Below are 13,362 nucleotides of genomic sequence, written 5' to 3'. Positions count from 1 at the left end.
ATTCCAGCTTGTGTGATAATCCACAAGAACAGGTGAATCAGCAAAGGGAGCAGGAAAGCTTCAAGGAACATTTCAGAGCAGTATTGAGTCATGATGTAGATGTAGAGGGTAATGATGTGGAATCAGGAATGTTGATGAGTGGAATCGGGTTAGATTGAAATCATGAGTAGTAGGATGAGCAGAGTAGGGGTGTGAATATCTATTATGTGGATTCTTTAAATGTAGAGATATCAAAGGCAAGTTTGAAGAGAATTGCAATTGAAGATGTAATCGTATTAATTGGACAAACTAATTAATACGACAATTACAAGGGAATTGTACGAAAGATTTGTGGAGTGCATCAGGGATTGCTTCGTAAAACAGGATGTTAGAGAACCTACTCAGGATTAGATTTGTGGAGTTATGAAGTAATAACAGCAATGTCTCACTTTTTAAATTCATTTAAATCAGGAATGGTATTTGGAGAAGCAGTGCCATCCTCTCAGCGTTATTTTGTTTTCTGCTTTTATCCCTTGTATTTTGTACAATTTCCACATTAGTATCAGATCTTTTGGTGCCTTTATCATTACATCTGCTGTAGAGGAACAGAGGGATTGGATCCAAATTCATAGGTACCTTAAGGGTGCCGCACAAGTTGATAGGATGGTTAAGAAGGTGGATGGTGTGTTGGCCTTCATAAGTCAGGGAATTGAGTTCAAGAGGTGGGAGGAAATGTTACAGCTTTCTAACATGCTTAGTGTTTATTTCTGGTCGTCACATTATTGGGAGCTTTATGGAGGATGCAGCTGAGATTTATTAGGACGCTGCCTCGATTGGAGAACATGTCTTTTTATTTAATTTAATTTTTTATTTTTCACACTATGAACCATATTAATCAAAATACACACAAACATTTCCCTCTTGAATATACACTGTCATTTTCTCCCCTTTTTTCCCCCTCCTCCCTTCCCTCCCTCCTTCCCACCCCCCTCCAAACCCATTAAACATTCAACATATACAATACAATAAACCCATTAAACAATGTCATCACACAATGAAAATAAACAAGAAAATTGTGTCATCTACTTTTATACACTGGATCAGGTCATTTTGTCTTCTTCTCATTCTATCATTTTAGGGGGTGGAGGTCCGCGGTAGGCCCTCTCTGTTGTGTTCCATGTATGGTTCCCAATTTTGTTCAAATAATGTGACTTTATTTTTTAAATTATATGGTTTTTTTTCCAATGAAATACATTTATTCATTCCATGTACCATTGCTGTATTCTCAGGCTCTCTTCTGATTTCCAAGTTGACATTATACATTTTTTTGCTACAGCTAAGGCTATCATAATAAATCTTTTTTGCGCTTCATCCAGTTTGAGGCCTAATTCTTTACTTCTTATATTACTTAGAAGAAAGATCGATTGGAGAACATGTCTTATGAAGAATCTGAGAGATCAAGAGAGCTACGGCTTATCTCTTTAGCGGATGGGCGATGAGAAATTATTAAAGAGCAAATACCAGAGGACATCTCTTTAACATGAGTGGAGGACAGTTCAGATTTTAGATTTCAGATTTATTGTTCATACATACATGACATGGCTGTAAGAGTACATACATGACATCACATATAACCCTGAGATTCTTTTTCCTGCAGGTGAGGCAGAATTACCACTTACTGGTAGGGCAAAAGAGCAAATTCCAGAGGACATCTCTTTAACGAGTGGAGGACAGTTCAGATTTTAGATTTCAGATTTATTGTTCATACATACATGACATGGCTATAAGAGTACATACATGACATCACATATAACCATGAGATTCTTTTTCCTGCAGGTGAGGCAGAATTACCACTTACTGGTAGGGCAAAAAAAACTGCACACAATTTACACATCTAAACAAATAAAGAAATGTAAACAAACTGACTGCTTTTCATAGACTATAGCTCAGCCTTTAATGCCATTATACCCTCAGTGCTGGTCAAAAAGCTACAAACTCTAGACCTCTGTACCCCTGCAACTAGATCTTGACTTTCTCATTGGAAGACCATAGTCAGTACGAATTGGAAATAACATCTCCTCCTCACTGAATATCAACACAGGCACACCCCGAAGATGCATGCTTAGCCCACTGCTCTACTCAGTGTGCACCCATGACTGTGTGGCTAGACACAATTCCAGTGCCATTTACAAGTTTGCTGATGACACCACAATTTTCGGCAGAATCACAAATGCCAATGAGGAAGCGTACAGGAGGGAGATGGATCAACTCGTTGAATGGTGTAACGACAACAACTTTGTGCTCAAAGTCAGCAAAATCATGTTTGCAGATTGTGTACTTCAGGAGGAAGTTAGGGGAACACAATCCAGTCCTTATCATGGGCTCAGTAGTGAAGAGGGTCAACATCTCCGAGCCTCCATATTGATTAAATTACAAAGAAGGCTCACTAGCAGCTATACTTTGTGAGGTGTCTGAGGAGATTTGGTATGTCACTGAAGACTCTCGTAAACTTCCACAGGTGTACCTTGGAGAGCATTCTGGCTGGCTGTATCACTGCCTGGTATGGAGGCGCCAACTCTCAGGACAAGAATAAACTCCAGAGGGTTGTTAACTTGGCCTGTGACATCACAGGGTCCATTGAGGACATCTACATAAGGCAGTGTGTTAAAAAACAGCCTCTATCCTCAAAGACTCCCTCCACCCATGCCTTCTCCATCTCCATCAGGAAAAAGGTACAGGAGCCTAAAGACGAGCACTCAACGACACAAGGACAGTTTCTTCTCTACTACCATCAGATTCCTGAATAATCAATGAACCTAAGACACGGCCTTACTTTTTGTGCACTATTATTTTTACTTTTTTATAGTAATGTTGAAAGATGGTTATAATATGTATGTTTGCACTATGATGCTACCGTAAAAAACCTAATTTCATGACTTGTTCATGACAATAAATTCTGATTCTGAGTGGTTGGTGCCTGGAATGCATTGCTGGGGTGGGGGTGGAGGCTAATACAATAGGGACATTTAAAAGCCTAAGATAGACACATGATTATAAGAAAAATTAACGATTAAGGGCTGTGAGAGGAAAAGGATAGAAAGGTCGCCACATTGTGGTCCGAGGCCCTAAATTGTGTTGTAATGTTCTATGAAACGCAGCCTAATAACAATCCTCATTTTATTGAATTCATTTTTATTCTACACAGGTAGCAGATATCAACTGTCTAATCTGAAATTTGAAAGTAAAGTTTCTAGGTAAACAAGCGTAAAGTCCAAAATGTTGCAAAGTAGCATTTTGCTCTAAATGTTGGCCTTGCCCACAACCCAAGCTAATGTGTAGCACATAAAAGAGATACAGTATGATGCAAATTTTCCACTCGCATCTTCAAACTTAGGGCTGTGACTGTCTAAAAGGACAAAAGCCATGTTTCCTTTTAAATCGCACCAAATTCTGATTAGTGGCCACAGCTACCCCAGAGTACCCCCACCCCACCCCTCCCCCCGCCATCTTTTGTTTGGATGCCTGCTGGCATTCTCTCATACCTTGATGGAGGGCTCAAGCCCAAAACATCAGTTATGTATTTTTACTTTTCCTACATAAAGGACACGGTGCTTTTAAGCTCCAGAACCCTGGTAGCTCTCATGGGACCCAAGTGTGATAGTGGGGTAAAGGTGCCTCCAGCACCTTTTAAGTTGAGGGGGGATAGCCACAGAAAATTGCCAACCCGGCAATTTAAGGGGGATCCCACCCTCGTGATGATGCAGTAAGTGACGCATCACACAAACTAGTCTCACTCTCCTTCCTATCATCAATCGCGCTCCCCCCAACCCACGGCAGCCGACCCCTCTTCACCCGTGGCAGCCAACCCCTCTTCTCTGCCCCCCGCGGCAGCCAACCTTTCTCCTCTCTCCCTCGCAGCAGCAAACCCCCTGCTCTCTCCCCTGTGGCAGCGACTCCTCTCCTCTCTCTCCTGTAGCAGCGACCCCTCTCTGCTGATTGTGGCACCTTCCCACCCCTTCTCCACTGCGGGCCCTGGCAACGACCCTTCTCTCCCACCGACCACTGCAGACACTTCAGTCAGGATTTCCCTGTAACACCAGCGTGTAAGCGCTGACGTCACAGGAGTAACCAGGTCAGCCATTTTGCTGTTCAAGCTGCCGGTCGATGCGTCCTGGGTAAGGTTAACTGGGTTCCCTGACTACCTCCGAAGTCGGGCAGGGACCTGGTTGACTTTGGAAGATGCTGACTGGGTCTGACCCTTTCAAGCTGCCTTGTGAGTGGGGCACTAACCATGGAAATTGCTCGGTTAACCCCATTTTACAAGGCAGTTTGAAAGCTGTTGACCTGCTGAGCTTCTCCAACATTTTGTGTTTTTACCAGGGACATTGATTTGATTGTAACTTTACATATAGTTTGTATGGAAGATGCAAATTCTCCTGGTATGTAATTCCATCCAATGCTTCAAATTACCTCAAAAGTGTAAATATGGCAAAAGAATCAAAGAGGACCTTAAGGTGCAGGACTGCATGGAAATCAGCAAGGGGAATATCACTAATGAAATTACTCTGTTTGGAGTTTGCAAGGACCAGATAGGCTGAACAGCCTCTTATATTATAGCATCATAATTTATAATCACTGGATCCAAATCCTGGAAATCTCCACCAAATAGTGCGATCATCAATTGACTTATTTTCGGGGGCAGCATGGTTAGTGTTGTGGTTAGCGCAACGCTATTACAGCACCAGCAATCAGGGCCGAGGTACAAATCCTGCGCTGACTGTAAGGAGTTTGTACATTCTCCCTGTGTCTGCATGGGTTTCCTCTGGGGGCTCCGGTTTCCTCTCACCATTCAAAACATACCATGGGTTATAGGTCAATTGGGTATAATTAGGCAGGATGGGCTTGTGGGCTGAAATGGCCTGTTACCGTGCTGTATGTCTAAATTTAAATTTATTTTGCTTTTGAATTGTATTTCTAAATGGAATATCCAGTGGGAGGGAGGGGTTTAATGCAGTACACAAAAGTGCTGGAGAAACACAGCAGGTCACACAGCATCCATAAAAAGTAAAAGGCAGTCAGTGTTTCAGCCCTGAGCCCTTCTTCAGCATTGCAGAAAATCAGACAGACACCTGAATAAAACGGTTGAGGGATGGGGGTAAGGGAAGGGGGTAGAAAACAGGCTGTAAGAGGTAGATACAGATGGGAGGGTAGAAGCTGAGAAGTGAAAGGAGGAAGACAATAGGAAAAGAAAGTGAAGGGGTGAAGGAAAAAAAGAGACCAGGGGAGGGGGTTAACAGAAGTGGAGAAGTCAATATTAATGCTGTCTAGTTGGAGACTGCCGAGGCGGAATACAAGATGTTGTTCCTTCAATTTTCAGGTGGCCTCAACATTAGGCCATGGATAGATATGTCATTGGGGTTGGAATTGAAGTGCTTGGCAAGATTTAGCTATTTTATACTTTTAACACATGTTGCACTGCTGTTTGAGTATGACCACCCTTCTACTGGATAACAGTATTTCCTGAGAAGTTAGAGGGCATACAGAGGATGTGAACTGAAGGCACTGGTGTTAGATGTACCATTTTATCAAAGTTCCTTGCCATGCATATAACTGGCGACCTGTACTGGACCCACAACCCCTCCTCATTAGTCAGAAAGATGCAGCAGTGCATATACTTCCTAAGGAGGCCGAGGAAGGCAAGTCTATCAGGCCCCTTTTATGGGAGCAGAATTGTGAGCATCCTTTCTGGCTTCATCATTGTGTGGTATGGTAGCTCCAGAGCATCAGAGGATCATTAAAACAGCCAAGAGGATCACTGGGGTCCCCCTTTCCTCTATTGATAACATTTACTGGGAACGTTATTTAAATAGGGTACAATTATAAAAGATCCTTTCCATCCAGTGCACAGTATCTTCAACTGTCATCAAGAAAAAGTACAGGAGAATCAAAATCCAAGCTGAGGAATAGCTTCTTTCCACTGACTGTGAGACTGATGTACAGTACCCTGTAATTGTAAAAAAGATTCCAAATATTTACATACAATATATTAATTTTGATTATTTATGTGATCATTCTGTACAATACATGTGCACCTTGGTCTGAAAAGATGCTGTTTTCTCAGCTTATTTGTACACAATCAGATAATAATAAACTTGAACTTGATGGCATTGTGTGATAGTACAGATCTATCACCAATGTACATAGTGTATATAGTTACTGTATCTAGACTGTGCTTACAGCGATTGGCTGAGAGCTAAGCCACACCTATTGTTTGGGCCTTAAAGGGTTGTGTCCCTAGCCAGGTCGGATCATTCCGAACTGGTCGGCCACCTGTGAAGAGCTCCGGTCTTTTGCTAATAAAAGCCTTGGTTTGGATCAACAAGTCTTTGGTTCTTTCGACGAGCTCTACAATTTTATTAGCAAAAAGAATTTTTTTTGAAAGGGATGGAGCGTTTAACTCGGCCAGAAAAACTTGATATCGACCCACAGTCAGCTACAGCCTTCAAAGCCTTTAAGTTCTGGCTGCTGAACTTTATCATTCAGGTAGAGGAGGATAACCAGCGTCTAACAGCATTGCTGTCTATGGTGTCCTTGAGAGTCTACGAGAACATCCAGGATGAGACCACTTACACCGCAGCCATAAAGGTACTGAAGGAACTGTATGATCAACCGGTGAACAGAGTTCATGCCCGGCTCATGCTTGCGTCGAGGAAGCAACAGCCCGGCGAGTCCAGCAGGGCATATTTACAAGTATTAAAGGCATTGGGCAAGGACTGTAACTGTGTGGACAAAACTGCTGCCGAGATCACTAGCGACCTCGTCCGGGATGCCTATGTGGCCGGGCTCCGATCGAACGAAGTGAGGCTGCGTTTGCTCGAACAAGGGGTAGAAAAACTAGAGGACGTGGCCCGGATTGCAATCACAATGGAGGATGCAGCCTTAAAGTCCACCGAGCTCTCTAGGGACTGGACCCCTCGTTCTGATGTGAGTAGAGTGCCCTTCTACCCTACCCCTGACGGCCTGTCGGCTGCTGCTACCCTGCCCCGTGCGAACCCGAAATGTTATTTCTGCGGGAGGGACAAGCACAGCAGATCCCAGTGCCCAGCAAGAAAAGCCAGGTGCCAGAAGTGCCTTAAAAAGGGCCACTTTGCTGCAGTCTGTAGGTCTAAAATGGCCGCCAGCAAACACAGTGCCTCGTGTTAAGCTCAACCGCCACTATCCCATTCAAACTCTTCTTCCCCAGAGCTCTCGTCCAATGAGAGCGAGGGCTCCCCTGCACGGCAACGCCTGACGTCACGGAGACGCCGAACCCGGAAGGGGCAACCTACCGTCGCAACCATGGTGATGGCCTGCCTCTCGCCCCCGTGCGGAACACTTGACACTACCGCCGCTGCTGCCGCCGCCACAGCCACCCCCGGGGCCGACGCTACCGCCGCTGCTGCCGCCGCCACGGACACCCCCGGAGCCGACGCTACCGCCGCTGCTGCCGCCGCCGCCACGGACACCCCCGGGGCCGACGCTACCGCCGCTGCTGCCGCCGCCACAGACAACCCCGGGGCCGACGCTACCGCCGCCGCAGCCACCCCCGCGGCCAACCAGGTGCTCACCCTAGCGTCCATCGCTGACGACCGCCAGGGCCCGACCGCCGATCGCGAGCAACTACAAACCCCACTACTTACCATTCACCCGCCACAACAGCACTTCCGGGAGGTTCTCCAACCTGCTCCTCGAGCGTTGACTACGTCATCCCGTTGCGTGACGTCATCCCGTTGCGTGACGTCATCGCGCAAAACTCGCCTGTCAACTGCTTCAATAACATTAAACCAGCAATGCTCTCATCCCCTCACCAGAGCAATGGAACTGATTAAAGTGCATGGACACTACACCAATTGCTTATTTGACTCTGGGTCAACTGACAGTTTTATCCAGCCAGATCTGGCCCTCCGTTGGGGACTTGACATTATCCCCACTACCCAGAGGATCTCATTAGCGACGAGGTCGCACTCGACTGGGATAAAGGGGTATTGCATCGCCACGCTGGAAGTACAGGGCGTGACGGTCACCCACTTTAAATTATTCGTCCTTCCCCAATTGTGCGCCCCAGTGTTGCTGGGATTAGACTTCCAGTGTCAGTTCCAAACGGTGTCCCTACACTTTGGGGGACCCCACGCCCCCCTCTCGGTCTGCCATCGCCCCACTCCCGAAGCACCCGAGCAACGCGCCCCCGTGCCCCGGGGCCAATCCTGCGGCCTTTCCACACTCCGGATTGCCCCGCCAGCACTCTTCGCAAACCTCACCCCTGGCTGGAAGCCTGTGGCCACCAAAAGTCGGCAATATAGTTACGAAAACAGGCAATTCATTAGGAGTGAGGTGCGTAGATTGCTGGATGAGGGCATCATCGAACCCAGTTCAAGCCCCTGGAGAGCCCAGGTGGTGGTTGTCAAGAATGGGGAAAAACTACGGATGGTGGTCGACTATAGCCAGACCATTAACCGCTTCACACTCCTGGATGCGTACCCCCTGCCACGCATCACGGATGTGGTGAACCAGATCGCCCAGTACCGCATTTTCTCCACTATTGACCTACGTTCGGCCTACCACCAGCTCCCGATCCGCTGCGAGGACCGACCATTCACGGCCTTTGAAGCGAATGGGCGGCTATATCAATTTCTCAGGGTACCATTCGGGGTCACAAATGGTGTCGCGGTCTTCCAGCGGGAAATGGACAGGATGGTGGACCAGAACGGGCTAACCGCTACCTTCCCGTATCTGGACAATATCACCATCTGCGGCCACGACATGCAGGACCATGACGCCAACCTAGACAAATTTCTTCAAACTGCCCGTCAGCTAAACCTGACTTACAATTTGGACAAGTGTGTTTTCCGGACCACACGACTCGCTATTCTAGGTTGTGTGGTGGAAAACGGGATAGTCATGCCAGATCCTGACCGCATGCGTCCCTTAATGGACTTACCCCCCCCCACATACCCAGAAAGCTCTCAAACGTTGCCTGGGCCTTTTCTCGTATTACGCCCAATGGGTTCCAAACTACGCCGACAAGGCACGTCCTCTTATCAAGACCACCTCTTTTCCCCTCTCGACCGAAGCCACAGCGGCTTTCGATCGAATCAAATCTGACATCGCTGCTGCGACGCTGCACGCGATCGATGAGTCTGTCCCGTTTCAAGTCGAGAGCGATGCATCCGACTTCGCCCTGGCAGCCACCTTGAACCAGGCCGGTCGGCCTGTAGCCTTCTTCTCCAGAACCCTCCAGGGTCCGGAGAGTAGACACTCCTCGATCGAGAAGGAGGCCCAGGCCATAGTTGAAGCGGTACGTCGTTGGAGACATTACCTCGCTGGGAGGCGCTTTACACTGTTGACTGATCAACGCGCGGTCTCCTTCATGTTCAGCAACACCCAGCGTGGTAAGATAAAAAATGACAAAATCGCCAGATGGAGAATCGAACTCTCCACCTTTAACTATGACATCCTGTACCGGCCTGGTAAGCTCAACGACCCGCCTGACGCGCTCTCCAGGGGGACGTGTGCCAGCATACAGATGGACAGACTACGGAAACTCCATGAGGCGCTCTGTCATCCAGGGGTCACTAGGTTTGCTCACTTTGTCAAGGCGCGCAACTTACCCTACACAGTTGAGGAGATCCGCTCCATGACCCGAGCCTGTTCGGTGTGCGCCGAATGCAAGCCCCACTTCTTCCGTCCGGATAACTCCCACGTCATCAAAGCCACCCGCCCCTTCGAGCGTCTTAGCGTAGACTTTAAGGGACCCCTACCGTCGACCAACCGTAATACCTACATCCTTACGGCCATCGACGAATACTCTTGCTTCCCATTCGCTGTGGCCTGCCCAGACACCACTGCCACCTCAGTGATACAGGCCCTTCACAGTATTTTCACCATCTTCGGGTACCCCAATTCCATCCACAGTGATAGGGGGTCCTCATTCATGAGTGCAGAGCTGCAACAGTACCTTCTGGAGTGTGGTATTGCTTCAAGCAGGACCACGAGCTATAACCCACGCGGTAATGGCCAGGTCGAGAGGGAGAATGCCACCATATGGAGAGCGGTTACACTGGCTCTCCGGTCTAAAGGTCTCCCCACCTCTCACTGGCAGGAGGTTCTCACTAGTGCCTTACACTCCATCCGCTCCCTCCTATGTACTGCAACAAATGCCACCCCCCCACGAAAGGATGTTCCTTTTCCCGAGGAAATCCGAATCGGGAACCACTGTACCGGCATGGCTCACCGTCCCTGGCCCCGTCCTTTTGCGACGCCACGTCCGGCACTCAAAGAACGACCCCTTGGTCGACTGAGTGACTCTACTCCACGCGAACCCACATTACGCATACGTGGAGTTCCCAGACGGGTGGGAGGACACTGTTTCGGTGCGGGACCTAGCTCAGGACGCGGTAGACCCAGCAAACCCCCCAACTCCTTATGCTCCAGGCCCCGTGCCGCAACAGAAGGACCAACAGCACCCCAATGACTCGGGCCACCCTGCCGACAAAACGACTGGGGAATTGAGCGACGGAGCAGTCGCACCCGATGAGCCCGCTAGCGACACCACTCCAGCGACCCCAATCCCGGCACCACGGCGGTCACGCCGGATGGTCAGACCCCCTGACCGCTACAGCCCTTGACCTACCCCTTCCTTTTCATTCTCTCCCTCGTTTTTGTTTTTTTTTTCCCAGGGTCAATTCTCCAAGAAGGGGTGAATGTGATAGTACAGATCTATCACCAATGTACATAGTGTATATAGTTACTGTATCTAGACTGTGCTTACAGCGATTGGCTGAGAGCTAAGCCACACCTATTGTTTGGGCCTTAAAGGGTTGTGTCCCTAGCCAGGTCGGATCATTCCGGACTGGTCGGCCACCTGTGAAGAGCTCCGGTCTTTTGCTAATAAAAGCCTTGGTTTGGATCAACAAGTCTTTGGTTCTTTCGACGAGCTCTACACATTGCTTCTTACATCCATGATCCTGCAGGTTAGGGAGTATTTTGCCCTTATCCCTAGAAAAAAATCCTCTTGATTTTTTGTCATGCCTATTTTCAAACTCACCTTTTGAATTCAAACCCATTTGGTGTTTTGATTGTGTTCCAATTCTTGAGTTTCTTCAGAGCATGTGACTTTCATCAGCCTCGACACTTCAGCCAGAGCACTTTTCAAGGCTGATCATTCAAGTGCTAATTCAGTTTGTTAACACTGATCATGGAACTGAAGCAAGATGCTATCAACACCCAGTTATGCCTGGCTTACCCATGGAAGGCTCTTCTATTACCTTGTAAGGAGTTAGGAAATGTATAATTTGATCTGTTTCCAATTTAAAACCACAAGTACACCACAGAGTGAATCAGATAAAATGGTCAGAAATGAACTTTTTTCAAGGGAGTGCTTGTATTTGATTTATAAAGTTATTGATCAACGAGTAATTTGTCCATGAGACAACTATCAAAAAACACACAGCGACCTCCCAGTGACATTCCTCTCAGTTCGCAACCACAGTGACCTCTCAGTGGCCAACCGTTTCAATTCCAAGACACATGTCTGTCCGTGGCCTTGTGTACTATCTGGCTGGACACTCTCCAGCTAGATGGCATTAACATTGACTTTATTGCTTTCCATTAAACCTGCTTTGACTTTACTCCCCCTCCCATTTTCCTGTCCTTCTGGTACTTCCACCCACCCAGCCAACCCTCCCCCATCATTGCTGCTGTACCTCCCTCATTTTTCCACATCATCTCCTGCCCTTCCCCCCATCCCCACTCTTTTGTTTTGACGTTGCTGGGAATTTTCTCATACTTTGATGAAGGGCTCAAGCCTAAAATTTTGGTTATATATTTTTACTGTTGCTACAGAAAGGACACTGTTTTATCTGCTGAGCTTCTCCAGCATTTTGTGTTTTTACTTCATCCACTGTGTCTACAGATTTTTGTGATTTACTTCTGTCTACAACTCTGTGAAAGCTCTCCAAGGGATGTCTATACTGATAAAGTTCACCTTTGCTCTCTGTCAGGAGGACCTACAGTGGACCCCTCCTATACTATATTCTCCGCCGCATCCATGTGTTCAACCACCAGCTCTACATCCACATGGTGTCCATCAATAACCATAAATTTACCTTCTTTGAAACTGCAGCCTCTGCAATCCTCCACGTGGATCCCCATCTTGGCCCAGGTCAAGCGCCATGGCCATCAACCTGAACCCTGGCCTTGGCTGCCAACTCATTGGAGCTCCAAACGCCATGCCAACTGACTTGAGTCTGGGCCCCGGCTACCCACCAGACATAGCTCCCAACACTACGGCTGCTGAACAGAACACAGACCCCAGCTGCCGACACGACAGTACTCCTGATGCCACGGCTACCCACTCCCACCCAGACCCTGAATGGCACAGCTGCCTACTGCAACCCAGGCTATGACCGCATGCTTGACGGTACTCCTCTCTGGGCCTTGGCCACTGACACAACGGTACTCCCAATGCCTCAGCCGCCCACTCCTACCTGGGCCCCAGTCACCGACACAATTGTACTCCTAATACCATGGCCACCCACTCCCACCCAGGCCCCAGCCGCCGACTCCCACCCAGGCCCCAGCCGCCGACACGATTGTACTGACACTGCGGCCATCCACTCCCACCCGGCCCATGGCCACCGACTACTCCCAACACCATGGCCGCCCACTCTCACCCAGGCCCCATCCACCAACACGACTGTATTCCTGACATCACGGCCGCCTACTGTCAACCGGGCCCTGACCCCCTACTCACCAGAGCTGCTGACATCTCAATTGCCGACACCTGACATAGACTCCTATCTGCAGGAGAAGACGCTGGAGCCTCCTCGCTGACTCACACCATGTGACTCCCAACACAGACTGCTATTGGTGTCCTGACCTTGCTACTGGATCCCATTTACTTATCCCCCTCACTACTCCTTCCCTATCCTCCTGCACCTCTCCCTACTCCATCCCCATCTCCTCTCTGCCCGCCTTCTCTCCCCAACCCCACAACCCTCAGACTTTATCTCCTCCCCCTCTGTCTCTGGTTACTCTCCCCATCCTCGTATCCTCCCCCTTTGACCTTCACTTCCCCTCTCACCTTCTCTCTCCCTCCTTCTCCTCTGATCTCCCCCAGCTTCCATCTCCACCCTCAGACCACCCCCAACACCCTCTACAACACCGATCCCCACTCTGACCCCTGCTTAGTCTTTACCTTTGACTTTTCCCTCTCTGAGACGGAGCGCTCAGTCATCAGCAGAGGCCTCACCTTCGTCCCCCTCTGCCCATACCTCAATGAGTTCTGCGCACGCCATGATGCTGAACCTTTCTTCTGTCATCTCTGCCTCCGGGCTTACTTCCTTG

The 13,362-nt window shown here is 48.5% G+C and overlaps 1 protein-coding gene across 15 annotated transcripts in view; it reads left to right on the top strand.

Moving 5' to 3' along the window:
- LOC138751338 (LYR motif-containing protein 4-like) overlaps positions 1-13,362 on the top strand; it is a 276,723-nt gene that overhangs the window by 131,167 nt on the left and 132,194 nt on the right. The window contains exon 5 of one of the 15 annotated variants that reach the window (XM_069913509.1): positions 1,392-2,939. The exons of the other annotated variants lie outside the window; for them this stretch is intronic. Coding sequence (XP_069769610.1) covers positions 1,392-1,423 — 32 coding nt within the window. The 3' untranslated portion in view covers positions 1,424-2,939. Of the gene's footprint in view, positions 1-1,391; positions 2,940-13,362 lie in introns of those variants that run through there. 15 annotated transcript variants of the gene reach the window in all.

The sequence above is a fragment of the Narcine bancroftii genome, chromosome 1, assembly GCF_036971445.1.
Source record: "Narcine bancroftii isolate sNarBan1 chromosome 1, sNarBan1.hap1, whole genome shotgun sequence".
NCBI classification, from domain to species: Eukaryota; Metazoa; Chordata; class Chondrichthyes; order Torpediniformes; family Narcinidae; genus Narcine; species Narcine bancroftii.
This window is presented reverse-complemented; position numbering and strand designations above follow the sequence as displayed.